At 50.7% G+C, this 25,246-nt stretch overlaps 1 protein-coding gene across 1 annotated transcript; it reads right to left on the reverse strand.

The window, feature by feature from the left end:
• Positions 1 to 15,634: 15,634 nt before the first annotated feature.
• Positions 15,635 to 25,183, reverse strand: LOC100191167 (uncharacterized). The gene is made up of 5 exons (NM_001136602.1): positions 24,746 to 25,183; positions 17,700 to 17,951; positions 16,916 to 17,201; positions 16,194 to 16,348; positions 15,635 to 15,962 (listed from the first exon to the last, which is right to left on the reverse strand). The coding sequence occupies exons 1-5, from the start codon at positions 24,782 to 24,784 to the stop codon at positions 15,822 to 15,824; spliced, it is 873 nt and encodes a 290-aa protein (NP_001130074.1). The 5' UTR covers positions 24,785 to 25,183; the 3' UTR covers positions 15,635 to 15,821.
• Between the last annotated feature and the right edge of the window lie 63 nt (positions 25,184 to 25,246).

A 25,246-nucleotide genomic window follows, 5' to 3' on the forward strand; every position in this document is an offset into this window, starting at 1 on the left:
GGTTGCATTTTCTCCCTTGTATATTACAATCCTTGCTTTAGCTCCATCCTTTATAGTGCCCATGCCCCTATTTTGTATGTCCTATTATTCCCCTTGCCTTTCGATGGCCTTAGAATGGTTTCCCCTTGGTAAGGAAAGACCACCATTTAATTAAAAGTTACGTATAGCAACGAGATGTCTGTTGTTGTATGCTTGTGCTGTTTGTCTTTATGTTATGACTGATTCGCCTCTTTGTGATGAGTGTTGATGTGTTGTGGCCCTTGGTCCGCAATGACATCAGTTCACTAGGTGAGTGCTATATATTTAAGTAGTTGGGTTCTCCCCCTGCTCTCTCTAATCCGTCTATACTTACCTTTTCTCGCTATTCTTTCCTGTTGCACCTGTCCATTTGGCAACCTCCAACTCCTCCAAATCAGTGAAGATCAGAGTCGGCAACGCTTTCACCAAGTGCATATCAACGCTCCTGTTAAGGGGGTTAGCCGCTAACCCCAATGAAGACAATGTGATCAACATCAACCAACAAGATCAGGGTGGCGCAGCGGAAGCGTGTGTGGGTCCTAACCCATAGGTCCAGGAGTTCCTCAAGAACTGCATCAATTGGTCTCGAGCATCCGAAAGTCAAAGCAACAAGTCCGCAAGTTAAGGTTGCAGAGCGAAAGTCAACTCAAGAAAGTCGTGATCAACCGATGAACCAATCTCATTTTCTTGCTAGCCTCTTCTTGAATCTCGAGGGCGAGATTCTGTTAAGGGGGTTAGATTTGTAACACCCTGAGTTTGGGGGTATAAATTTTCTTTTCCAATATCCACCAAATTCAAGTGTTACCCTCTCTTTTCCTGGATTTTTCTTTTCTTTTCCCTAAATAGTGGGGGATTATTTTGTCTTATATCTACGTGTAAGCCTAGTAAATTAAAACCCTATGAGTGCTTTGATTGTCGTATCATGCTGAAGCATATTTTCACTTTGTTTGATGAGCGAGTTTGTGAAGTATGCGTTTAATTAGGAATTCGATTCGAGGTAGTAGGAAATAGAAAAGGAAGAGAAAATAACAAAATGAAAAAACAACAAAGAGGCCCAACATTATCTTTTCTATCTCCCCCTCTTGGCCTACGTCGGCCCAACCTCTAATTAGCCCCTCTCGGCCGGCCCACACCCCCTCCTCCTCGCGTGGCCCAGTTTCCCTTGGCCTGCTCGGCAGCCCAGCGCGCCCCTCCCCCGCCGGCCTACGCGCGCGGCCCATCTCCTTGCCAGCGCCCCCCTTCCTGGCCCAGCAGCCAGCGCGTGCGCGCAGCCCACTCCGCAGCCGCCCAGGCCGCTGCGCGCGCCCCAGCCCACCTAGCGAGCGCCTCAGCCACGCCTGCGCAACCCACATGCTCCCCGGCCGCGGTCGCTCGCTCCCAGCGTGCGCGTGGGCAAGACCGCAGGAGCGCAGGAGCAGCGCCCAGCCATGCCAGGCCATGGACCCACCTGTCAGCTGAGTGCAGGGCCCACTTGTCAAGACTATTTTTCCTCAACCGCCCACTCTTGTTTCTCCTGGTCGTACGCTCCCAGCGCCGCATTTTCTTCGTGCCTGGGCGTTCCCAGGTGCCATGCGAGTAGATTCGGCAACTACTCCATCCTCCTCTCCCTACCTGGCTATCGTGCAGCAGTAGCCTCTGTCGCCCTCTCTCTGGCCACTCGCGTGAGCCCCTGCTGGTCGGCTGCCCGGACACGACGGCTATGGCCGAGCCCAACGCAAAGTCATCCTCCAGGACTGAGCCCCTGTGCAGCCACTACCGCTGGCAGGCCTCGGTGTCCGGTCGTGCTTCGACAAGTCACGCGCCTCCGACAAACCTCGCGCCCGTCGTGTTCTTGCCTCTACGTCAATCGACACGCATAGGTGAGAATCCTCTTCCCTCTCTTTCTCTGTATTGCAACGAGTGTGTCCAGATCGGATCCCAGAGATCCTCAGCGATGGCGATCTTTGGACCCCTCTTTGTGGCTTCGATCTGACCAATCACGCCACGCCACGCCACATTAAATCCGAGAATCGTTAATTACGTGTTAACTTTTGCGTAGCCGTTAGATTTATTTTGTTCCTGTGCGTTAGCTTCGTAGGAGTGTCGTGCCCACAGTAAAAGTATTTTTTTTGTTATGACACATGCTTTGTGTATTTAAGTGATTAATTATTTACTAGATCGGTTATTAAAATAGAGATAAACAAATCTGTAATTTTAATTTACGCTTTATAAATATACGTTAATGTGATTAATGCAGCTCAAACGTTTTTGAATCAATACTTATTCAGTATACATCTATTTAATATTTCTTGCGTGTCGCGCGTTGTTCGTGTGCTACTCGCCTGTACTGTTCGCGTACGCTGTCACCGCCCATTCCGCGTGTGTCGCGTGCTCTGTTCTACGCGTACTGCGTGTTCTATCCGCACAACGTTCGCACATGCTGTTCACGTGTCGTCGTCCGCGCGAGTTGTGATTCGCGCACTTTAATAAAATTGTTTATTAGCTACGAACAGTTAGCTATTCAATATATAATGCGCCATAAACCCGTTTCTATTTGTTTCAGTCGTGTCAACTTTGTAGCAACACCGATTTCATATTAGTAACGTATTTTATCACGTCACAAGTCTATATTATTTAATTAGCTATTAATTCTGTTTTATAGTTTCTAACTCGCTCTTTTATAAATAAAAGTTAACTTGATTAATACAAACTTAAATGTTTTTTTCCTTTAATTTGTGTCTAGTATAATCACGTTATCTGTTAGCGAGCATCGCGCGTTGTCGCGCACATTATTTTGTGTATCAATCGTGCGCCGTGTGCGCGTCGCCGTGCTGTTCGCGTGGCACGTTTAAGTTAGTGCATGCCGTTCGCACGCATCGTGCGTGTCGTTCACACGTGTCGACGCGCGCTGTCGCGTACGCCATTCCGCGCAACTTGTTTAGTGTGTTGCGTGCCATGTCGCGCGGCAATAAACCAGTTCGTCTAGAATCGCTCATGTTAATTAATCTACGTAATTAAACGATGATTAACCGAGTAGTAAATCAATCAGAACTAAGTGTTAATTCTATCTGTGCATGCGATAAATACCTCTAATTGTGGTTATGTCAACTTAAGTGTTGCATTTAATTTATGTGTAGAATAAATACGACAGAGTTTAGTAGTAGTTCGTGCGTCGCGCCGTTTTCGCGGGTCGCGTGCTGTTTGTGTGACGCGCACGCTATTCCCACATGTGGCGCTCGTTGTCGTCGGGTCGTATGTTTTAGTTGTATAATTAATTATTGGCTTATTCTAGAGTTAATAAAATAACAATTTATTTAGAACGAGTATATAGTTTTAACTGATGCTTTTATAAATATAAATATTAGTTAACTTGATTAACACCAGCTTAAATGCTTTTAACTAATTATTTATTTATTCGTTGTTGGCGCACGACATCGTTTGCGCGTCATCGTGCTGTTTGCGCGCATAGTCGCGTTGACTCGTGCGTGTCGCGCACGGGCGTGCGCGTTGTTTTGCGGATGTCGCGCGTGCCATTCACACGCGTTGTCGCTCGCCGTGCGCGTGGCGCAGTATTGTTTCTTGTGTCGTGTGGCGTCTACGTGTAATAATAAATTATTTTCGCTTATCATATATTTTAGATAATCAACCTAAGGTTTGCTCGACTAATATTTATTAGATTAATATCTCAGTTAGATTAAATGTGTAATGTTCATTTGCGATTTTACAATAAATATTAACATGGTAAATATTAACTTAACTACTTTCTATTTATTTAATATTTGTTTAGTATAAACGTGTCGCCTATTTAGTTTTCCTCGCCTGCCGCGTGTGCTGTTCCGCACGTGATGGCGTGCTCGTTCGCGCTCGTCGCGCGCGCTGTTTCGTGTGTCATCAGCGTGCGATGTCGCGCGTGTCCGCGCGTCGTTCGCACGCTGTCGTGCTGTTTCGTGCATCGTCAATTCGCATCGCTTAGAATCTCTTGTGTTAATTAAAATTACTTATTTATTTGACAGCTGTTAGCGTAACGGATTTAATTAGAACTAAATAGCAGTTATAATTTATATTTTATAATATCGAATTAAATGTTTTACTTAATATTTATTTAGCGTAAACGTGATATCTTCCAGATCGACGCTTCGAGTTCGACACTTCTTTTTCCTCGCGTGACTGTTTTAACGCGCTCTAGTTTATTTTGCATATTTTATTATGTTTGTATTTGTATGGTGTAATGTTCTTATGCATATATGTGTTTGCTTGCTTGTGTCTGTTCGTCTTCGCTCCGCGTTGCGATTAGAATGCGATCCATCTCCAAGCTTCGAGGGATCGAAGATCAAGCGTTGGCGACCATGTGATCAAGCTCTCTGAGTTCTATGAGGCTGAAGATCCTGAGCATCTGTTTGGTGAAGGCAAGTGTCCTCTGACCTATTATGTCCCATTCACTTATAATTCATTGTCCCGCATTACTCAATTGAAACCTAAGGATTGACTAGCTTTCTATTTACCTTATCCTTGTTTACCTTTTGGGTTATCATGGTTAGCATTATGCTATTGCTTTACTTTAATCAATGAACATGATGTGAATATTATGATACGATGATGTTATCCCGATGATGTTCTTGTGATACTTTAGGGGGCTCAGGCTGTTTCCTGAGTACCTCTCCATAAGGACCTGTTCGTTGAGAGACCACCCGGGATAACAGTGCAACCATGATGGTGAAATGGGACGCCCTTAGCTAATTAATTAGAGGAACTAGAGGTGTAGTTGCTTCGCCGTCGTGCCGTCAATGGGGTCCAGGCACAGTGCTTGCTCTGCCGAGGCTGGGTGCCGAGGTTCTTTTGTTTGGCTTTTGTTAGTTACCCTCCTGCAGGGAGAGGTACTGTGTTTATCAAACTGGAGAAACCTAACGGGCGGCTATGACCTCTAGGGAATCTTTGTAAAAGCTACGTAGTGATACCCTGCCGGACCACCTAGGAAGTGATCAATGGGGAGTCATGATCCCCGGGCAAAATGGGAATCACGGCTCATGGGTAAAGTGTGCGACCTCTGCAGAGGGTAATGAAACTGATATATCAGCCGTGCTCACGGTTATGAGCGACCTTGGGATCCTCTTTGATTAGAGATACATATGATATGAGATACAATGGTTCTATTGATGGTTTTGGCTCGATGATGATAATGATGTTTTCTCGATGAGGAAATGGTTCATGGGTTGGCTATTACTAAAACTTGGCTTCCACTAATAATAAATACTTGACCAACTAAAAGCAACTGCTAGAGCTTAACCCCACATAAAGCTAGTCCACCTCAGCCAAACAGGACATTTGCTGAGTACGTTGATGTGTACTCACCCTTGCTTTCACAAAACACCAGGTTGCCTTTGGTGCAATCTATGCTCAGGTAAGAAGAAGGCGTCAAGGCGGATCTCTAGGAGTTCCACGACTTCGACGAGTTCGAGGATTAGGCTAGCGACCTCCCCCAGTCAGCTGCCTGTGGTGGGTTGTTTACGTTGGCTACGTTTCGATTCTGTGTACTTTGATTTATATTATGTAAATGACTCTAGTCTGTAATATCATTACTTACTCTTTATTGTAATTCGAAGCATTGTGCTATGATGAGTCATTTATGTAATCGCTGTGTACGTGAATTACTGATCCTGGCACGTACATGGTTCGTATTCGGTTTACCTTCAAAACCGGGTGTGACAAAGACGCCCTGGGAAGGGCCGTTCATCATTGCCAAGATTTTGAAGCCCGGGACATACAAGCTGGCCAACGAAGAAGGCGAGGTCTACAGCAACGCTTGGAACATCCAACAGCTATGTCGCTTTTACCCTTAAGATGTTTCAAGTCGTTCATATACCCCGTTCTCTTTACATACATAAATAAAGTCTAACCGTCAAGGAAGGGTCAGCCTTGCCTCGGCAAAGCCCGACCCTCCCTCGGGGGCAAGAAGGGGGGAACCCCCTCTGCATCAAAATTTTCCTCGGAAACGTTTTCTACCAAAATGACTTTCGTGCTTTCTGACTATATCGATAACAGAATCCTGCAAAACGAGTAAGAGCGCACGTAAGTGGCAAGGCCGACCGAGCCGAGGGACTCCTATGCCTCCGGGATACGGATACCTCACTCGTCACCTTCCGCGAAAAGTAACTCTTGCTCGGATAAGCGATTCTGCTACTGACGAACAAGTCCGAATACTCGAAACGAGAGGAAAAGAAACACAGCTTTATAACACGACAATAAGGTGTTTAGGCCTCGGCGATCGCGAAAAACACATGCATGCTCCAAACAGACTGCTCCGGCAGAATCAGACATTGCCCGGGGGAGGAGCGGCACCCTCGGCATCGTCTCCACCCTCGGCGTCGTCTCCACCCTCGGCGAAATCTGGCCCGGCTCCAGACGGCGACGCGAGCGGAAGGATCTCCACCTCGAAGGAGGACACCAGCACCGCGCTTGGGCCCGCGACGGCCGCGTCAAGCCTCTGAACCTCGGCTAAGGCAGCCTCATCTTCGTCGGGTAGGCAGTACCCCTCGCTGACCCGCTCTAGATCCACGTCGTAGTGGGAAGCGAGCACGGCGAAGGCCCGCCTAACGCCGTGATGCAGCGCCCCGCGGAGTCTGCTGCGCACATGGCCGCCCAAGGCCCGCAGGCGACTCTGGGGGGAGCTACCCGAGGGGACGTCATCGAGGCCGGAGACCTGGCAGAAGGCCAAGATAGCTTCGAACATGGCCACGCGTCGGCCACCTTCTGCTCAGCCGCCTGGGCAAGAGCCTTGATGGACTCGTTAAGAGCTGTCTCGAACTCTGCAGACAGCCGAACAGAATTCTTCAGACACGAGTTGAAGAATGAAGCTGAATCAAAGTCACAAAGCGGCCGAAACATACCTTCAACCCGGGCACGCTGCTCCGAGGCTGCGGCTTGGGCGGACTGAGCAGACCCGACGGCCACGGCCAGGTCCTCCGCAAGGGCTCTGGCCCGAGCAGACACTTTGGCTAGCTGACCCCCAAGGGCCTCAGCCCGGCCTACAACCTCGGCAGCCTGGCTCTGAGATTGGTCTCGCTCGCCAATGACCTGGCCAAGCTCCAGCTGCCGCTGCTGCGCCTCCGTCCGTGCTGACGCCGCCTCTGCCTGTGCCGCCGCTGCCTCCGCCTCCAGCTCATCACAGAGCAGCCGAAGGTCCGCCACCTCGGTGCTCCATTGGGCGAGGCGTTCATTAGCCTCGGCAAGCGCGACCCTCAGGAACCGCAGCGAACCCCAGACGTCGGTCTCGCGGCGGATGAACAGTGACTTGGCGGTGCTCACATCCATCAGTTCCTGAGGAAGGGAAGCAGGGTGTTACAAAGAATGCCCTGGTCACGCGAAAGGTATGCCTAAAATCCTTACCTGGAGGACCCTGGGAACGTCCCTGGAAAGGATCTCCATGGTCGACCGGAGCGACCCCATCGCCGCCTCGGCATACTCACGGAGCTCATCCCGAGACTGCTCCTCCCGCTCATCGTCAAGGACGAAGAGGGGTTTCAAGGCGTCGCGGGTCCAGAACTGGAGCGCCTGCCCACACCACTCATTGGGGTCGCGTCGCGCGGGGATAAGGTCGCCGCTCCCCAAGACGGGCCGCGGTTCTGCGCGCCCCTCCTCCAAGGCGTCAGGACCCCCTGCAGCCGACGCATCGGGTACCATCGCTGACGACGTACTGGGCCTCCCTTCGGCTAAGGAGGCGGGCTTCCGATCACCGACCTCGGCAACGGCGGCCGCCCTCTCCTTATGGCCGAGACTGGGGAGGTCAGAGACGACCTCGAGCAGCGGCACTTCAGCCATCCCAACATCAACGGTGACAGGTGGCTCCACGGGCAAAACAGCGACGGCCTCGGCAGGAGCTGGTGCCGGCGCCGGCAACACGTCAGGTGGGCTCGGGGCCGCAGCCACGCTAGCAGTCTCCCCCGGCACGATGGCCACCCCAATGGAGGGGTCAGCCTGGGAGGCTTGCCCTAGGGCAACTTGTGCCGCCTGGGCCCCCCGCTCGAGGGCGTCTTGTGCGGAAGCCGGCACTGTCTTAAGGGCCTTCCGGGGGGCCAGACCGACCGAGCCTTGCCTTCGTTTGCTGAAAGGAAGAGATAAAGCAGGATCAGGGCACACAGAGAAAGAGCCAAAACAGAGGTATCCTCAGATACTTACCCGCTCCGGACCAAGGCCAATCGTGCCTGCGGGGAGGCCCCTCGGGCCTCGGTCCCCGCAGGCGCTGCCGAGGGTTGCCCCGCTGTCGGCTTCGGTGCCTTTCCCGCCTCGGGCGCCCGAGGCGCCGAAGGGACGGCCTGCCTAGGCGCCATCACGACGGCCCGAGGATCAACCTCCTGTACAGCCGGCACGGGCGACTGCTCTTGGGGGACAGACGGATTGGCCTGACTCCCCGGAGTCACCTCAACTACCTCGGCCAAGGGGTCAAGTACCCCCCTCGGCCTGTCCCCGCTCCTCGGACCGGGACCTTGATGTCCCGGCCCCAGATACCGACGGTGCCAGCCCACTCGGAGGCTGGCTCGACGACCCCTGGTCCAGCCTCAGATCCGGGCTAAGGCCAAGATGGGCCGCCATGTCGTCGTCCTCGTCATCATCGTCGTCGTCAGGTGTCTCTGGCGATAGCTCCCTCGGGAGCCCGTCCCTCTCCTGCCTCCGACGGCGCCTCTCCAAGGCTTCATGAGCCCGCATCCGCTCGCGGGCCCGGGCCTTTTCCGCGTCCTTCTTCTCCTTCTTCTTCTCCGCGGCGACCCTCCGCGTGGCTCGGTCCACCGCGTCCTCCAGGACCGGTGGCAGGGAGGGCTTGTAAAACCCCAACCCCTGGAGACGAACGGAAATCTCGACGGTAAGAATCAAAGGCAACTCGGCACAAGATAGGAGAAGGAAGGGACACTCACCAGGGACACGTACCCACGCTCGGGACATATCACGGGCTAGGTAAGGGCGCCGGCATCCAGCCTCCCTATCGTGCCCGCTACCCGCCTGCGGAGGTCGTCGGCGGAGCGGGTGGCCGAGGACGTCTGCGAACCCTCCAAGTCAACCCCGGCTTCATCTCCGAAAGCGGCAACCGCCGCTCTGCCAAAGGAAGCACCCTCCGGCGATGGATGGCGGCAACCACCCCCGCGGCGGTGAGCCCCCCATCTCGTAACCTCTGCAAGGCCTCCAAAAGAGGCTGGAGTTTCTCCTGTTTCTCGCGCGTGGCCCCCCAGCGTCAGTTGCTGCCGGCGGCAGTCACCACTCGTTGAGAAAACGACGGGAGCCTTCCGTCGTCGTTCCGGAGGTAAAACCACCGGCGCTGCCACCCTTTGTTCGAAGACACAAGGATGGCGGGGATGTACTGCTGCGCGCGCCCCTGCCTCAACTGGAGGGTGCAGCCACCGGCCCGCACCGCCATGCGGACCTTCTTTTCCCCCGTCGTCAAGGAAAAAAGCTCCACGGAGAAGAGATGGGTCCACAGATCCCAGTGGGGGTCAATCCCCCAAAAACCCTCGCAAACCGTCGCGAAGATGGCCGCTTGCGCAATGGAGTTAGGGTTGAAGTTGTGCAGCTCCACCCCGTAGTAGTGCAGGAGCGCCCGCATGAAACGGCTCGCTGGCACTCTGAACCCCCGCTCGTGGAAGGAGACGAAACTAACCACATACCCCGACGATAGAGTCGGGTCGGCCTCGCTCGCAGGGGCCATCCACTCTGGCTGCGGGTCACCGGAGAGGGGACAGAGCAAACCATCGGCGACGAGGGCCTCCAGATCGTCCACCGTGACGGTAGAGGAAGGCCACGGATCGCGCGGCGGAACGACAGTCACATTGTCAGTCATCGCTGAACGAAGGGGATGGAGGCAGAGGGGACAAGGTGCGTGGTTTTCTTTTCTCTGGCTATTCTCTTAGGTTGCGGAAACCAAAGCAGAAGGTGAGCAGCAGAGTAAAGAACCACCGCCGGCCCCTCTTCCGGGTATATAAAGGCATGGGCGAGATCCATTCAACACTTCGCCCAAACCCGCCGCGAAGTTCAAACTCGAAGGCGAAACGCCCGTTCCTCGAACGACTCGCGCACGCGCAACGACCGCCCCGCGAATCGCCCGTCCCGTCGCATTAACTCCTCGGCAGGGCAAGCGACGCCTTTGGCAGGCGAAGCAGGCGTTGTTTCACCTCCGCCATGATGACCGCGTCAAAAAAGGTGTGCCCCACCATTTAAATTCATATCCTTTTCCTCTTCCCCTTTCTCTCTCTTGCTACAGGGACCGGGAAAGGGGATATTACAAAAGGGATCCTTCTCCACGAAGGAAGCGGACCCCGAGCCCTCCTACTGATCAGGGGTTCGAAGGCTGGCCCCTCGGAAGGGTTTCGACAGCCGCCCTAGAGCACTTGGGCTTCAAGCTCATTACTGATCAGGGGTTCGAAGGCTGGCCCCTCGGAAGGGTTCGACAGCCGCCCCAGAGCACTCGGGCTCCGCGCCCACTACTGATCAGGGGTTCGAAGGCTGGCCCCTCGGAAGGGATCGACAGCCGCCCCAGAGCACGCAGAGCAAGGGATGACTCTGGGTACGTCTGTTACATGGACGAGGCTCGGGCTACGCTCCCGAGGTACCCTAGGACATTTCCGAGACCAGCAGGAGCGATTTTGTAACAGAATCCCATCAGAGGGAGGCATCGAGCCCTCGGATCCTATCGAACGGGTCCGGGTCCGGCAAATCACCTGCAGGTACTTTTGGAGCGCGCCTCTGGGCCACTAGCCGACCCTTATCGAACGGGGCACGGGCGTCCACTCGGATTACCTGTTAGCAACTCACTAGAGACACCATGTTCGGCGCCCTCCGAGGGCAACATGGCGCTTTCCCTCCTTCCTCCTTGCGGAAAGGCGACGAAGGGGCGTATAATAAAAGTCGAGACAGTCCTTGATCGTCCTCTCGCTCCATGCAGAGGCTCGGGGGCTGCTCTCGCAAACCCGGTGAAAGGATCACGATGCCCAAGAGGGGGGGTGAATTGGGCTTTTCTAAAAATCAACACTAATTAAAACCTAAGCAAGAGCTAAGCAAGAGCCCAACTTCACCCCAACAACTAGCACTAAGAATATAATACTAGAAATGCAACAATGCTAAGACAATACTTCAAATACTTGCTAAACAAATACACAATGTAAAGTGCTTGAATTAAGAGCGGAATGTAAAGCAAGGTTTAGATGACTCCTCCAATTTTTCCCGAGGTATCGAAGAGTCGGCACTCTCCACTAGTCCTCGTTGGAGCACCCGCGCAAGGGTATCGCTCCCCCTTGGTTCTCGCAAGAACCAAGTGCTCACTACGAGATGATCCTTTGCCACTCCGGCGCGGTGGATCCCTCGAGACCGCTTACAAACTTGAGTCGGGTCACCAACAAGATCTTCACGGTGATCACCGAGCTCCCAACGCCACCAAGCCGTCTAGGTGATGCCGATCACCAAGAGTAACAAGCCGTAGACTTTCGCTTGACCAAGAGAAGCCTAATGCAAGTGGTGTGTGCTCTAGGTGGCTCTTGCTAGCGCTAATGAGGAACAAACGCGGATTAAGATTCTCTAATCTCCTCACTAGGCTTTTGGTGCTTGCAATGCTCTAGCAATGTGCTGGAATAAATGTGGAGTGCAAGACGTTGAATATGGTGGGTGGAAGGGGTATAAATAGCCCTCACCCACCAACTAGCCGTTACAGGCATCTCACTGCGCACTGGCGCACCGGACAGTCCGGTGCGCCACCGGTGCGCCAACGGTGCGCCACCGGTGCGCCAACGGTCGTTTTCCAACGGCTAGTTCTGACAGCTAGCCGTTGGACTCATGGCACACCGGACAGTCCGGTGCGATGTCCGGTGCGCCACTAAAATTCAACTCTGAAACTGGCGCTCTCGGGTTTTCTGTGGAGAAAGCTTCTTCCTCGGACCAGCCTGGCCCCACCTGGCAGAGGGTGCACCGGACAGTCCGGTGCACACCGGACAGTCCGGTGCCCCCAGGGACAGAAACCCTAACTCTTGTTTTTCAGCTGATTTTCAAATCGGTTTTCGTTCTAACTTGTGAGTGAGTTCTAGAGTGACACCTAGCACTGTATGTGAGTGTGATTGTGCACCAACACTACACTAGAACTCTCTTGGTCAAACTACTTATCGACAACCCCTCTTTATAGTACGGCTAAAAGAGAATAAAAGACCTAACTAAATCGCGAGTGTCCACATCTCCTTGACACTCGGACTCCGTAGACCTTTGCCTTTTGTTTCGTCGTTTTAGCCGTCGCTTCGAGTTCTTATCTCCGGGATTGTTTTCACTGTTGTAGTACTTCTACCTGTCATGCGACCTAACTTACCATTTGTCTCTACAAAACATACGTTAGTCACATATAATATTACGTTGTCATTAATCACTAAAACCAACCAGAGGCCTAGATGTTTTCACTCGGCTACGACCAAACCGTTGACAGCGTCAACAAACCGGCTTAAAAACTCGGAACCTGACCGTGCACCCGAGCTACAATCAGGTCGCATGAGGGAACAACCAGGCCGGCCAAGGGGTCACGAAAGGCATTAAGACGTCAGAGGAGTCAAACCACTCCTCCGAGGCCTCGGGGGCTACACCTGGCGGGTGCGCTCGCGCGCACCCACCGGAACAAAGTGAAACCGAGAAAGGCCGGTCCCCTTGCGAAAAGGTGCGACAAAGCCTCCAAGCGAGTACCAACACTCCCTTTGAGGCTCGGGGGCTACTGTCGGGTACCGTAATTAGGGGTACCCCCAACACTCCTAAACACGACTGGTAACCACCATCAGCGCAAGCTGCAGAGACTGATGGGCACGATTCAGGTCAAGGCTTCGTCTACTCAAGGGACGCGATCTCGCCTCGCCCGAGCCCAGCCTCGGGCGGGAAGAGAAGTCCCAGATGAATTCTCGCTTCGCCCGAGGGCCTCCTCAAGCAACGGGCGCACCCTCGGCTCGCCCGAACCCCAGCTCGGGCAGGCTTCGTTGTGAAGCAACCTTGGCCAAATCGCCTCACCAACCGACCGTATCGCAGGCGCGTTCAATGCGAGGATCGCCTGACACCTTATCCTGACACACGTGCCTTAGTCGGCAAGGTCGAAGTGACCACAGTCACTTCGCCCTTCCACTGACCGACCTGACAGGAAAACAGCGCCGCTCGCCCCTCTCCGACTGCTGTGCCACCCGCCAGGGTGAGGCTGACAACAGCTAAGTTCAGCCTCAGGCGCAACAGGAAGCTCCGCCTCGCCCGACCTTGGGCCTCGGCCTCAGGAGGAGGTCTCCGCCTCGCCCGACCTTGAGCCTCGGCCTCAGGAGGAGGTCTCCGCCTCGCCCGACCCCAGGGCTCAGCCCCCGCCTCGGCCTCGGAAGGTGGTCTCCGCCTCGCCCGACCCCAGGGCTCGGCCTCAACCTCGGCCTCGGAAGGTGGTCTCCGCCTCGCCCGACCCCAGGGCTCGGCCTCAACCTCGACCTCGGGAGGAATCGCGTCCTCGCCCGACCCCGGCCTCGGCCTCAGGAGGAGTCTCCGCCTCGCCCGACCTTGGGCTCGGACCGACCGCGCCACGAGGGATGCATCATTACCCTACCCCTAGCTAGCTCAGGCTACGGGGGAACAAGACCGGCGTCCCATCCAGGCTCGCCCCAGTAACAAGTAATGATGGCTCCCCGCGTGCGTCCATGACGACGGTGGTTCTCAGCCCCCTACGGAAGCAAGGAGACGTCAGCAAGGTCCCAGCAGCCCCAACAGTTGTGCTTCTACAGGGCTCAAGCGCTCATCCGACGGCCACGATACCGCGTACACAGGGCTCTAGCACCTCTCTGACAGCCACGTTGGCATGTACACAGCGCTCAGGCACCTCTCTGCCGGACACGTTAGCGCATAGCTACACCCCCATTGTACACCTGGACCCTCTCCTTGCATCTATAAAAGGGAGGTCCAGGGCCTTCATGCGGGGGGGGTCGCGCGGGAGAACGAGCTGACGAACAGGTTCACTCTCTCTCTCGCGCGCGAACACTTGTAACCCCTACTACGAGCGCATCCCCCGGGCGCAGGATAACACGAGCCGCGTTTTCCCCCTTGTGTTCCATCTCGCGCCAACCCATCTGGGCTGGGACATGCAGCGACAATTTTACTCGTCGGTCCAGGGACCCCCGGGGTCGAAACGCCGACACTATCTTTTTTCTCGAACACGCAGGAGAACTGCCCATCATTATATTAAGAAAAAGAGAAAAAAAAGGCCCAATGAGGACCCACACAAAAACCACCAAAAAGGCGGTTAGAAAGAAACTTAGGATATTACATGAATAAAAGAAAAAATGACATGACATGCCCTCCCCCTTAATCTAGCACTAGCAGGTCCCCATAGCCTAACATCATCCTTGATGTCCTAGATAATTTTGTTAATGTTTGGAGTAGTCCGATCAAATACACACCAATTCCCGTGTTTCCAAAGCCACCAGGCAACCAGGATTATTGCAGAATTTAAACCTTTTACTAGGAGCTTGGGGACTGTCATCTCTGCACTGAACCACCAATCTTGAAATTGTTTCTACATGTCCATTCCTAGAGTGAGGTGCTGCAGCCCGAAAAGAGAGGATTCGAAACCCGACATCTCTAGTAAAGACACATTGTATCAGGATGTGTTGTATAGTTTCCTCCTCTTGATCACAAAGAGGACATTTTGCAAGATGCTCCAGCCTCCGACGAGCCAAACAATTTGTTGTCCAACATCGGTTTAGAGAGGCTAGCCAGACAAAAAAATTACATCTTTGAGGTGTCCAACTCTTCCAAATCCTTTCCGTTGGTTCAAAATGGATAGCCCCCTCAAAAAGACAGCCATATGTCGATTTGGAGAAGTACTCCCCTAAGACAGGAGGAGTCCATCTATGTTGATCTAGAACTCCGGGGTGAAGCTGATAATCTTGCAAGAGATTCCAAACCATGAGCTTCTTAAGGAGAGCTTGGACCGACGGGCGTCTGTAGGAGTCATGCATTAGCTATTATGAGACAATGCATCTTTGACTGTTCTGGTTTTGAGGATTTTTTGGAGGATTTTTTTGGCACCCGAGAACTAAGAGTTAGTGCCACACCAGCCATGGTCTGTCCATGAAGCCAGTGATCAGTCAAAACAAGGTATGTCATTCATCACCCACTAAAGATATTATTGAACATGAAAACATAGCTGCAACTGTTTGGTGTATTTTGATCTCTATTTTAGCCTACATCTGATTAGGTTATGTTTTCTTCAGCCATAACCATCTCATATTCAGAGCCCAACCAAGAATCTCTAAATCATGGATTCCCAAGCCTTTCAGATCAAGTGGTCTGCACACCTTCGCCTTGTGTATATCACTTTTTTTGTTTTAAACTTTTATCTGTAAATAGTAGTCTACAGCACGAAATGATGTTTTGTGCGCTCATATCCATACCGTGCTAGAGATAGCCTAAGTTATATGTGTAGAATTTATTAAAAAGATACTTACAAAATTATATAGTAGGTTGAAGGACTCGAATATAATTTAGAAGAAATTAGGGGGCCAAATATATCCATGAAAAGACGGTGTGAAGTCCTATGCAACAAGTATTTTACTTACGTCGTAAAATGTATGAACTCATCTGCACTGGAATGTAAGAACACGAACTGAAATTACTATGGTGGTACCATGCTTTATTTGGAGCCTTAAACAAACAACAATATGTTACAAGCCTTGACCCTCTTTGTGGGGTCCCAAAACCAAAGAAGGTAAACAAAATGTCCGACACCAGCGAGCACAAGACTTAAAAGATAATTTAACACGGTATACAATCGGGAGACCATTTAACCTGACGATGTGCTAGCACATGAACTTGACTACGATAACTGAAATGTCGTCTTTGCTCTTCCGATTCACGGCCTGCTCCGTCAGGTGCTTGGCAGCTGCCTGCGCGTCCTTGCAATCCTTGATCTCGTCGACAGCCTCCTGGTTGGACATCACCTGCACATGCGCCATTCTCACATTATAATCATCATTGAAAATGGTAAACACAAACTTCATGGCTAGATCTATTTAGAGTCTACTGTTGATAACAAAAGACCCAGTTAAATTGCATGCAACTTGCAAAGCCATGTGCATACATGCATACAACATCGTTTGAAGACCATGCTGTGAATTGGGTTACACCGTAAATCCTTCAGACATGGTCTGTAAGAGTTTCATATGTATTACCTTCCACAAGCCATCACTTGCTAGAATTAAAAACTCAGTATTTTCATCGATAGTTTGCTCGACCACATATGGATCAGAGCTGAGGTGCTTCTTCAAGCTCCGGTCTCCAAATGCCCTTGCAACTGCCAGCTGCCCATCAACACGTGGCACATCACCTGCAAGTGAAATAAGTTTCAGATTAAATTTCAGTATATCAAGATCATATACATGTGACTGTCACAAGTGACACTGACAAGCAGGTAAGGAACATGTTTTGAGACAATAAAGAAACATCTGAGGCCCTGTTTGGAAGTGTAGTATTTTTGCAGTTTTGAAACAATACTATGGTATTTGATGATACTATAGTATTGGAACTCAAAAGGTGTTTGGTTTGTACAGGCAAAACACTGTTTTAAATACCATGTTTTACTCAAAACCGTCGTATTTTTAGAGTTTTCGAAACTCCACTCAGAACCTCATTTTCTTCTCTTCTCTCTACATATACTTTGTTTTTCCAATGGAACCAAACAGATCTCAATTTTGAGCAATACTGTGGTTTTACTATGGTAAAGTAATACCGTAGTATTTGTGTCATGTACAATTGTAAACTATGGCATCTCAAAGCTACAGTATTTCAAAACCGCATTCCCAAACAGGCCCTGATTTGGAACCTCAAGTCATGGCGAAAGTTGTTCCAAACATAACAGTTCACTGGTAGACAATGGCGAGAGATGAACATTTACCCGGTAGGTTTGATACAAAGCCACCCTTCTGCTCGATCGTTTGTCGCTCCATGTTTGGTTCATGGTCAACTGAAAGCTGCTTCGCTACACCGTTCTTGCTAATAACTGCCCGTGAATCCCCAACATTTGCAACAACTAGTTTCACGAACTTGTCACTTCCTATTAAGATGGCAGTAACAGCTGTGGAGCCACCTCTTCCCAACTCTGCTGCGTTTTCCAATATCTTCTGATCCGTAAGTTGGTATGCGTTTCGGATAGCAGTTTCTGGATCACTCAAGAATTCTGGCTGAGGAGGCAGGAGTCAATAAAATAATTAGCACAGTTGTCTTAAACTACATTGTCCCACCTTAGACAAGATTTATAGATCAAGTCGTTTTGATGCTCTTAATGTGGCTGTTGCATAGAAGTGCAGGTTGCAGATCTGCCATTACTTAAAAGTATATGCACAGTTTAACTAAATGAAAATCTCCTTTCAGCTTTTATAGCAAAAAAATCAGTATTTGCACATTGCTTAGAGAATATTATGGTAAATCAAGTCATAGGCCATTCCCTTCCCATAGGTCATAAGTATGAAGCTATCATACACACTCTTACATCATCTGAGTCAAAAGCAAAAAAGCGACTGCGGGCTGCCACTGATATTATTAAGTTGCATGCACCAACCAATTCAACACAAAAGCTTAAGCTGATAAGAAGTGGCGGACAATCCACTTATATTATATTCCAACAGATATTAGTCTGTAAACAACTGAAGATTAGAAAAGTTAACTAAGTGGAACATTACCTCACTCAAGATGTTATTGAAAAGATGGGAGCTCAAAAAGTCTGGAACAGTGTGGCCCAGGTGACCATCGAATATAGCAAACAATCCCAAATCATGTTCACCAACTTGCCGGTACTCTGCCACTAGATAATCCTCCATTGGATGATTAGATTTGCCCTTCACCAGATGGTAACCATGCTTGACACGCTTGCCTGATAACTTTGTCTTGCCTTTCCCTGTTTCTGGTCCTGATGAACTAAATGCATCTTTCACCTACCGGAAAAACAAATACTTCCATATCAAAAATATTCTCTTAACACAGCGAAGCACATAAACAAGCATGCACAAAACACACAAGTACACAACACAGCTAACCAAGAAAAAACATCTGGTTGTGCATCAAAATGATCAACAATATTATCAACCAAAACTGGACTTCTATTGAATATGCATTTCTTCATGCTGACTACATATGACTGTGCATGACATTTCATGAAACTTCAAAGATGAACCATAGATCACACATTGTAAAGCTCCTATCATGAATGACCACCTCTCATGAGATGTTTGTTCCAGAATCTAGTGACACATGCCTTAAATAGTATGAGTGTGTGATATGGCTTATGTGGGATCGGCTGGATTTAGGGGGAGTGCACCAGGAAGAATGCACGAGTAGAGATGATTGGGAGGATGAACGCAAGTGGTAGGGAGACCGGGGATGAACACAGCCGCTGTGGGCACCAGGGCGAGGGGAAGAACTCGCCAGGGTGACCCAAGAGCTGAGCCAGCCGGCATCAACTTCTTAGATGAGAAACCCTAGTTACAAACTAAGGCCCCTTTATAACTCAGGTGGCCTAACAACTTATCTCCTAGACTTAAGGAACTTATCTGCTAGACTCCAGGACTAATCTGAACCGACTCCAACAATACTGAGATAAACTAGGGAATAAGGGATAAGCCCAGGGAGGGGATAAGCTCAGGGGCCTTCCCTACTTCTTGTTGCGCCTAGTATACTGGCGCCCTAGGAAAGAGTCCACAACATTTCCCTCCTTCCCGACAAAAAGCTCGTCCTCGAGCTTGAAATCTGGGTAGTGTAGCTTGAAGTCTTCCATCTGTTCCCAGGCCGTATCTGTCTCTGAACGGCCCAGCCACTTCACCAATACTTCCCAAACGCCTCTGTTAATTCTTGCTCGCAGCACATGTTCAGGTGTTGGAATGACTCGGCCATGTAACAATGGTGGCAGAGGAACTATCTGGTCCGGGGCCGAGCCTTCAAACCTCTTTAGGAGCGACACATGAAAGACGTCATGAATCCGAGCATTCCTGGGTAACTGTAGTTTGTATGAAACTGTCCCAATCTTCTGCAGCACCTGATAAGGACCAAAGAACTTGGGGCTCAGCTTGGTAGGAGCTGCTGATGTTACCCCCACCGCTGTGCGCTGCTGTAGTCTTAGCCAAACCCAATCTCCCACATTGAACTCCACCTCCCGACGACGCTTGTCGTGGTATTGCTTCATGGTTACCTGAGCCTGTATGAGACGATCTTTAATGTCTGCCAAGAAGTCATCCCTGTCCCGGAGCTGTTTGTCTACTGCTGCCACATTTGAACCGCCCTGCTGATATTGGATCAAGGGTGGAGGATCCCTTCCATAGACCACTCTGAAGGGGGAACATTGGAGTGCAGTCTGATAGGATGAGTTATAGCAAAACTCTGCCCATGGGAGCCACTTTAGCCATGACTTGGGCCGATCACCCGCTAGGCAGCGAAGGTACATGGTTATGATTCTGTTAACCACCTCGGATTGGCCATCAGACTGGGGGTGGAAGGCTGAGCTCATGTGCAACTTGACTCCCGCTAACCGGAATAACTCTGTCCAAAACAAGCTAGTAAAGACTGTATCCCGGTCACTTACAATAGAGCATGGGATGCCATGTAGTTTCACAATATCATCAAAAAAAACTTTGGCCACTGAGGCTGCCGAATACGGATGTCCCAATGCAATGAAGTGACTATACTTTGAAAATCGGTCAACCACTGTGAGCACGACCGATTTTCCACCCACTTTTGGAAACCCGTCAATAAAATCCATTGAAATATCAGCCCATACCATAGAGGGGATTGGCAATGGCTGTAGCAGACCTGCCGGATGAAGATGGTCTGTTTTGTTGCGTTGGCATGTAGAACAGCCGCGTACAAATTCCTTCACACGTTGTAAAGCCATCCGGCTATAAAAAGAGGAACGCCATCGACACACTGTCTTCTGGACTCCTTCATGCCCCGCGTCATGTGCTTGAGCAAGCAGTGCCGGCCATAGGGACGAGGAATCAGGAATGAATACCTTGCCCTGGAACAGCAGAATACCATCAGTTTCAGCCCACCCTGGTGGGGCTGTTCCCGCTGCCAACTGTGCTCGAATTGCTGCTGCCTGAGAATCTGAACTGGATTCAGCTCTAAGAGTATCAAATAGGTCAAAAGTTGGTGATGAGATGTTGTAAACAGCCCCAGTATCTTCCTCCCGACGGGATAAGGCGTCGGCTGCTCCGTTGAGTTTACCTGGTCTATACTCCACTGTAATATCATAACCAAACAACTTGCTAACCCAAGTGTGCTGCGGAATTGTGGACAACCTTTGATCCAATAGGAATTTCAAACTGTAATGGTCTGTTCTGACAGTGAATGGGCGGCCCCATATGTATGGTCGCCAGTGACGGACAGCCTTCACCAACCCTATCAACTCTCTCTCATATGCTGGTAACTTCTGATGGTGAGGAGAGACTGGCCTGCTGAAATAAGCAATGGCGCCGTCTCCCTGGTGCAAGACAGCCCCGAAACCGGCCCCGGAAGCGTCACAATCAATGAAGAACCGCTGAGCAAAGTCTGGTAATTGAAGAAGAGGTGCTGTGATCAGAGCCTGTTTCAGCTGACAGAACGCCTCATTGGCTTCTACGGTCCATCTGAATGCCTCCTTTTTGAGCAGTGCCGTGAGAGGGGCAGCGATGGCACCATACCCTGCAATGAATTTCCGATAGTACCCGGTGAGGCCTAGGAACCCTCTGAGAGCCCGGAGTGTCTGGGGAGGTGGCCATGATTCCACTGCATCAACTTTGGAAGGATCCATGGCTACTCCTACTGCTGAAATAATGTGGCCAAGGTATGCAACTTCAGATTTGCCAAAGGAACATTTGGGTTGCTTGAGGGCGAGTTGGTTGGCACGGAGCAACTGAAACACCTGCTTCACATGCTGTAGGTGCTGTGTCCATGATGAGCTATAAATTAAAATGTCGTCAAAGAACACCAGGACAAACTTCCGGATGAATGGCTTGAGGATCTCATTCATTAGTGCCTGGAAAGTGGATGGTGCATTAGTTAGGCCGAATGGCATTACCAGGAATTCGAAGTGGCCACAATGTGTTCGAAAAGCTGTCTTGTGGATGTCCTCTGGATGCATTCGGACTTGGTGATACCCACTGCGAAGATCCAACTTGGTGAAGAAGCTGGCGCCACAGAGTTCATCCAGTAACTCATCCACAACGGGAATTGGGAATTTATCCTTCACTGTTTTTGCATTCAGCTCGCGGTAGTCAATGCAGAATCGCCAAGTATTGTCAGCCTTCTTGACTAGCAGAACAGGGGAGGAAAATCCGGACGTGCTCTGGCGAATGATTCCTTGCTGCATCATCTGATCACACTGGCGTTCGATCTCATCTTTGAGGAGTTGAGGATATCGGTATGGTCGTACTGCTACTGGTGCTGTTCCAGGTAACAGTCTTATGTGATGATCATGTCGGCGCGATGGTGGTAGTCCCTGTGGCTCCTCAAACAGATCAGAGAATGAGGTCAGAAGTGCCTCCAGACACTCCCGGCTCATATCCAGTGATGAGCAGCGAGGAGTAGCGCCACCAACGCCAGTCCACCGGATCATTCTTCCTTGCCTCCAGAATGTCATGGTATGCTTGTCGAAGTTGCAGACAATGGGCCCCAGTGATCGTAGCCATTGAACTCCTAACACCAGATCTAGTCCATCCAAGGGTAGGGAATAGCAGGATGTTGTAAACTGTTCTTGGCCAATGGTGAGGGTTGCGGTTACGCGGCCCTTGCTGGTTATGCGCTCACCGTTTGCCACCTTAACAGAGAGGCCGGCCAAGGGTGTCACCTGTAAGCCCAGGCGCGAGATAGCAGCATCACTCAGGAATGTATGGGTGGATCCAGAGTCAACGAGCGCTGTGAGGGTTATGCCGTTGATGGAGACCGGAAGCTTGAGTGTGTCTGTGACATCTATCCCAGTCATGGCGTGCAGAGAAATGCCCAGGTCCTCCGGTAGCTCACTGTCGGCTGGAATGCCTTCGTCGTCCATCTCGAGCAAAAACACGCCGCGGCCTGTGCACTTGTGATCTGGCGTGTACTTTTCCGGGCAATGGTAGCATTCCCCGCTGGCACGTTTGGCGGCGACCTCGTCAGGTGTGAGTCGACGGAGGCGAGGCCGGCTTGTCGCTGAAGTTGCTGGTCGTGCCCCTGAACCTGCTGATGATCTGGATGAGGCTGTTGCAGGTGCGTATGACGTCTTGCCGGGGCTGGGTGTGGTACCCAAGCGCCGCTCATACGCTCTGGCCAAGTGGAGGGCATGCTGAAGGGTGGATGGCCTCTCCAACTCGACGTCAGTGCGGAGCGGCTCCCCTAGGCCGGCGGTGAACATGTTGGTCTGCTGCTTCTGAGACATGTCATCGCAGCGGCACAATAACCTTAGAAACTGACGCTGGTACTCCTCAACAGTGCCGGTCCTGTATAGTTCCTTGAGGTCAGCCATGCCATTGGTCCGCAGAGGAGGTCCAAATCTCATTTGGAGGAAGTCCGCGAAGCGCGACCATGTAAGAACACCGCCTGTGTCGCGTTCCAGTGTGTAAAACCATTCTGCCGCCACACCCTCAAGGTGCAGGGAGGCCTGCCATACTTTCTCGTCTTCCCATGTCCGCATTCCTCGAAAATATGTATCGCACTTGTTGAGCCAAGGCAGTGGATCAGACTCACCATCATACTGTGGGAAGTTGACTCTGGGACGGGGGGGTGGGTCGTCTTCAAATCGCTCCCGGTTGCTGGCACTCCTGGTATGATCAATGTTTGCACCGCGGCCATGGGGGGCTGATCCCGATCCCCCGATCTGGCCGGTGCCCAACTGGACGGACGTCGAGGGGTCTTGTGGTCCAGTCGGTGAAGAGCCTCCGGGTTGGCCTTCCAATCGTGCTAGCCGCTGGTCATGAGAATCCATCCTGGAGTTGAGCGTGGCGAGCTGCGCCAAAATTCTGTCCAGTTTGGCAGAATCGGTCAGAGTGGCAGGATCGTCGTCGACGCCGGACATGGTGGTCGATGCGTCTTTTGGCTCTGATACCAAATTGATATGGCTTATGTGGGATCGGCTGGATTTAGGGGGAGTGCACCAGGAAGAATGCACGAGTAGAGATGATTGGGAGGATGAACGCAAGTGGTAGGGAGACCGGGGATGAACACAGCCGCTGTGGGCACCAGGGCGAGGGGAAGAACTCGCCAGGGTGACCCAAGAGCTGAGCCAGCCGGCATCAACTTCTTAGATGAGAAACCCTAGTTACAAACTAAGGCCCCTTTATAACTCAGGTGGCCTAACAACTTATCTCCTAGACTTAAGGAACTTATCTGCTAGACTCCAGGACTAATCTGAACCGACTCCAACAATACTGAGATAAACTAGGGAATAAGGGATAAGCCCAGGGAGGGGATAAGCTCAGGGGCCTTCCCTACTTCTTGTTGCGCCTAGTATACTGGCGCCCTAGGAAAGAGTCCACAACAGTGTGCCGCTACAAAACCAATACACATGTCCTCCGGATTAAAATAGTGGATAAAGAACACAGCACACAAAGACATCCATACAATGATACAAACTAGTTCGAGAAAAAAAGAAATCCATAAAAACAAGCAAAGATACATATATTTAATTTATTCCAGCAAGTAAAAAATAAACCTAAGGCAGCTATTGACTAATTTTCATTAGTTTGAGCTCTCCTATCAGGTTCTTGTGGCAACAGGTTGAAAAGCTCTGTCTCCTACAAAGAAGTTAGTTTCTTTTATGATTTCATTCCTCTGTTGCATAAGCAGCACAAGGAAAATTCCCATAACCAGATGAGGATCCTTTTGCCCAGTGACTCTCGCCAGTGAAGCCAAAGGGAAAATTTTCTTTGTCACAGGGGGAGGGGGAGCATTTAAGCTTTCTAGGTAAATATTTTGTGTAATGAGAATCGCCCGGGCTCCTAAAATTTTCTGTATCCACCACTGCCCTTGCCCACTAACAAAAAGATAAAGCATACGCTACAACTCCAATATTGAGAAAGTTTATGGCGTTCTAACTTTACCACAAGAAAATTATTACTCCCACTTGTATTGCATTTTATTTCAGATAAACTTCTTTAAGATGGGGTTGCTAGAACACCATAAACTTCTTTTGACTGAGCACCAGTTCTAACATCACACCCATTAAAATAAACTTCCTTTTGACAGAGAAAATAGGGGCAAAAAAGGGGTTGCTGACCCACTAAAATCACATCCATAAACGTCATGCAGATTGCAAATTTTCCCTCATTTAGATGGTGTTGCTGAACCCACAAAAAAGGGGCTCCTTCTACGTCAAAATATTACCAAGAAATGGTTTTTATCATCGATCCAACCATCCAGGCAGTGGAAGTGTGAAACCGATGTAAGGTATGTGTACAGCCCTCGATTCCTAAACACGCGCCAAAAGATTGTCCCATCAAGGGCCGCCCAGTTAGCAAGATTTTCAAGTGTCCGAATCCAGTGAGTCCCCAACTGGAACATCACGTCTCCAGAGTTTATCTATTTATCAGAACAATCCAAATAACCCGTCCTCTCAGCCCCGCAAATCTCTGCAACCCAAAGGAAACCTATGGAACAATGATGATAACCCTAACTGGCTGTATACATACAGCTATAAAACGAGAGAGAATCAGATATACTAGTAGCAAGGAAAAGGAAAACCATAGGGCAAAACAAGCAACAGTCTCCATCCTCTTCCATTTGAGGTTACCTTGTCCTTCACCTTGTGGAGGATTTCCTTGCCAGCCATTGATGTGCCCGCGCCCTGAGCCCGCCTGGCTGAAAGCTTCTGCCTCTGAAATCCAACCTCCTGCTAGCAGAACCAGCAATGAACTGGTTCCTTGGAAGTTAACCCCCTCCCCCCCTCCTTGATCTGCCCCACCAAAAATCAATACCCACTAGTCGCCTCAGCTTGGGTCAATGATGATATTTTATAGGTTTATAATTGAAGGGAGGTGGGTTGGTGATGGCGGGCCCCTGCCGCTGCCGCTGCCGCCCTGGTGTGTATGAAGCGAGAGGAGAGGGAGAACGGAGACTGGATCTTGGGTAGCGGCGGTTGACCTGAGGTTGGGGGAGATTGGGACATGGATGTGTCAAGTGGGGACAGGAGAGAGGAAATGCACACCAAACCATGGAGAAAAAGCGTCGTGTTTTTTCAGCCTTCCCTTTCCGTGTTTCACAGGAGAGATCGACAAGCTAGACCAGGATGGGC

The sequence above is a fragment of the Zea mays genome, chromosome 7 (assembly GCF_902167145.1).
Source record: "Zea mays cultivar B73 chromosome 7, Zm-B73-REFERENCE-NAM-5.0, whole genome shotgun sequence".
Lineage (NCBI taxonomy): Eukaryota > Viridiplantae > Streptophyta > Magnoliopsida > Poales > Poaceae > Zea > Zea mays.

Bases quoted from the DNA above. Each gene is read 5' to 3' on its own strand.
- LOC100191167 (NM_001136602.1), bottom strand. From the start codon at position 24,784: ATGGCTGGCAAGGAAATCCTCCACAAGGTGAAGGACAAG. The intron at 17,202-17,699 runs GTAATGTTCCAC...CTGCCTCCTCAG, and splicing joins TCAATAACATCTTGAGTGAG to CCAGAATTCTTGAGTGATCC. The intron at 16,349-16,915 runs GTAAATGTTCAT...TTTCACTTGCAG, and splicing joins CTTTGTATCAAACCTACCGG to GTGATGTGCCACGTGTTGAT.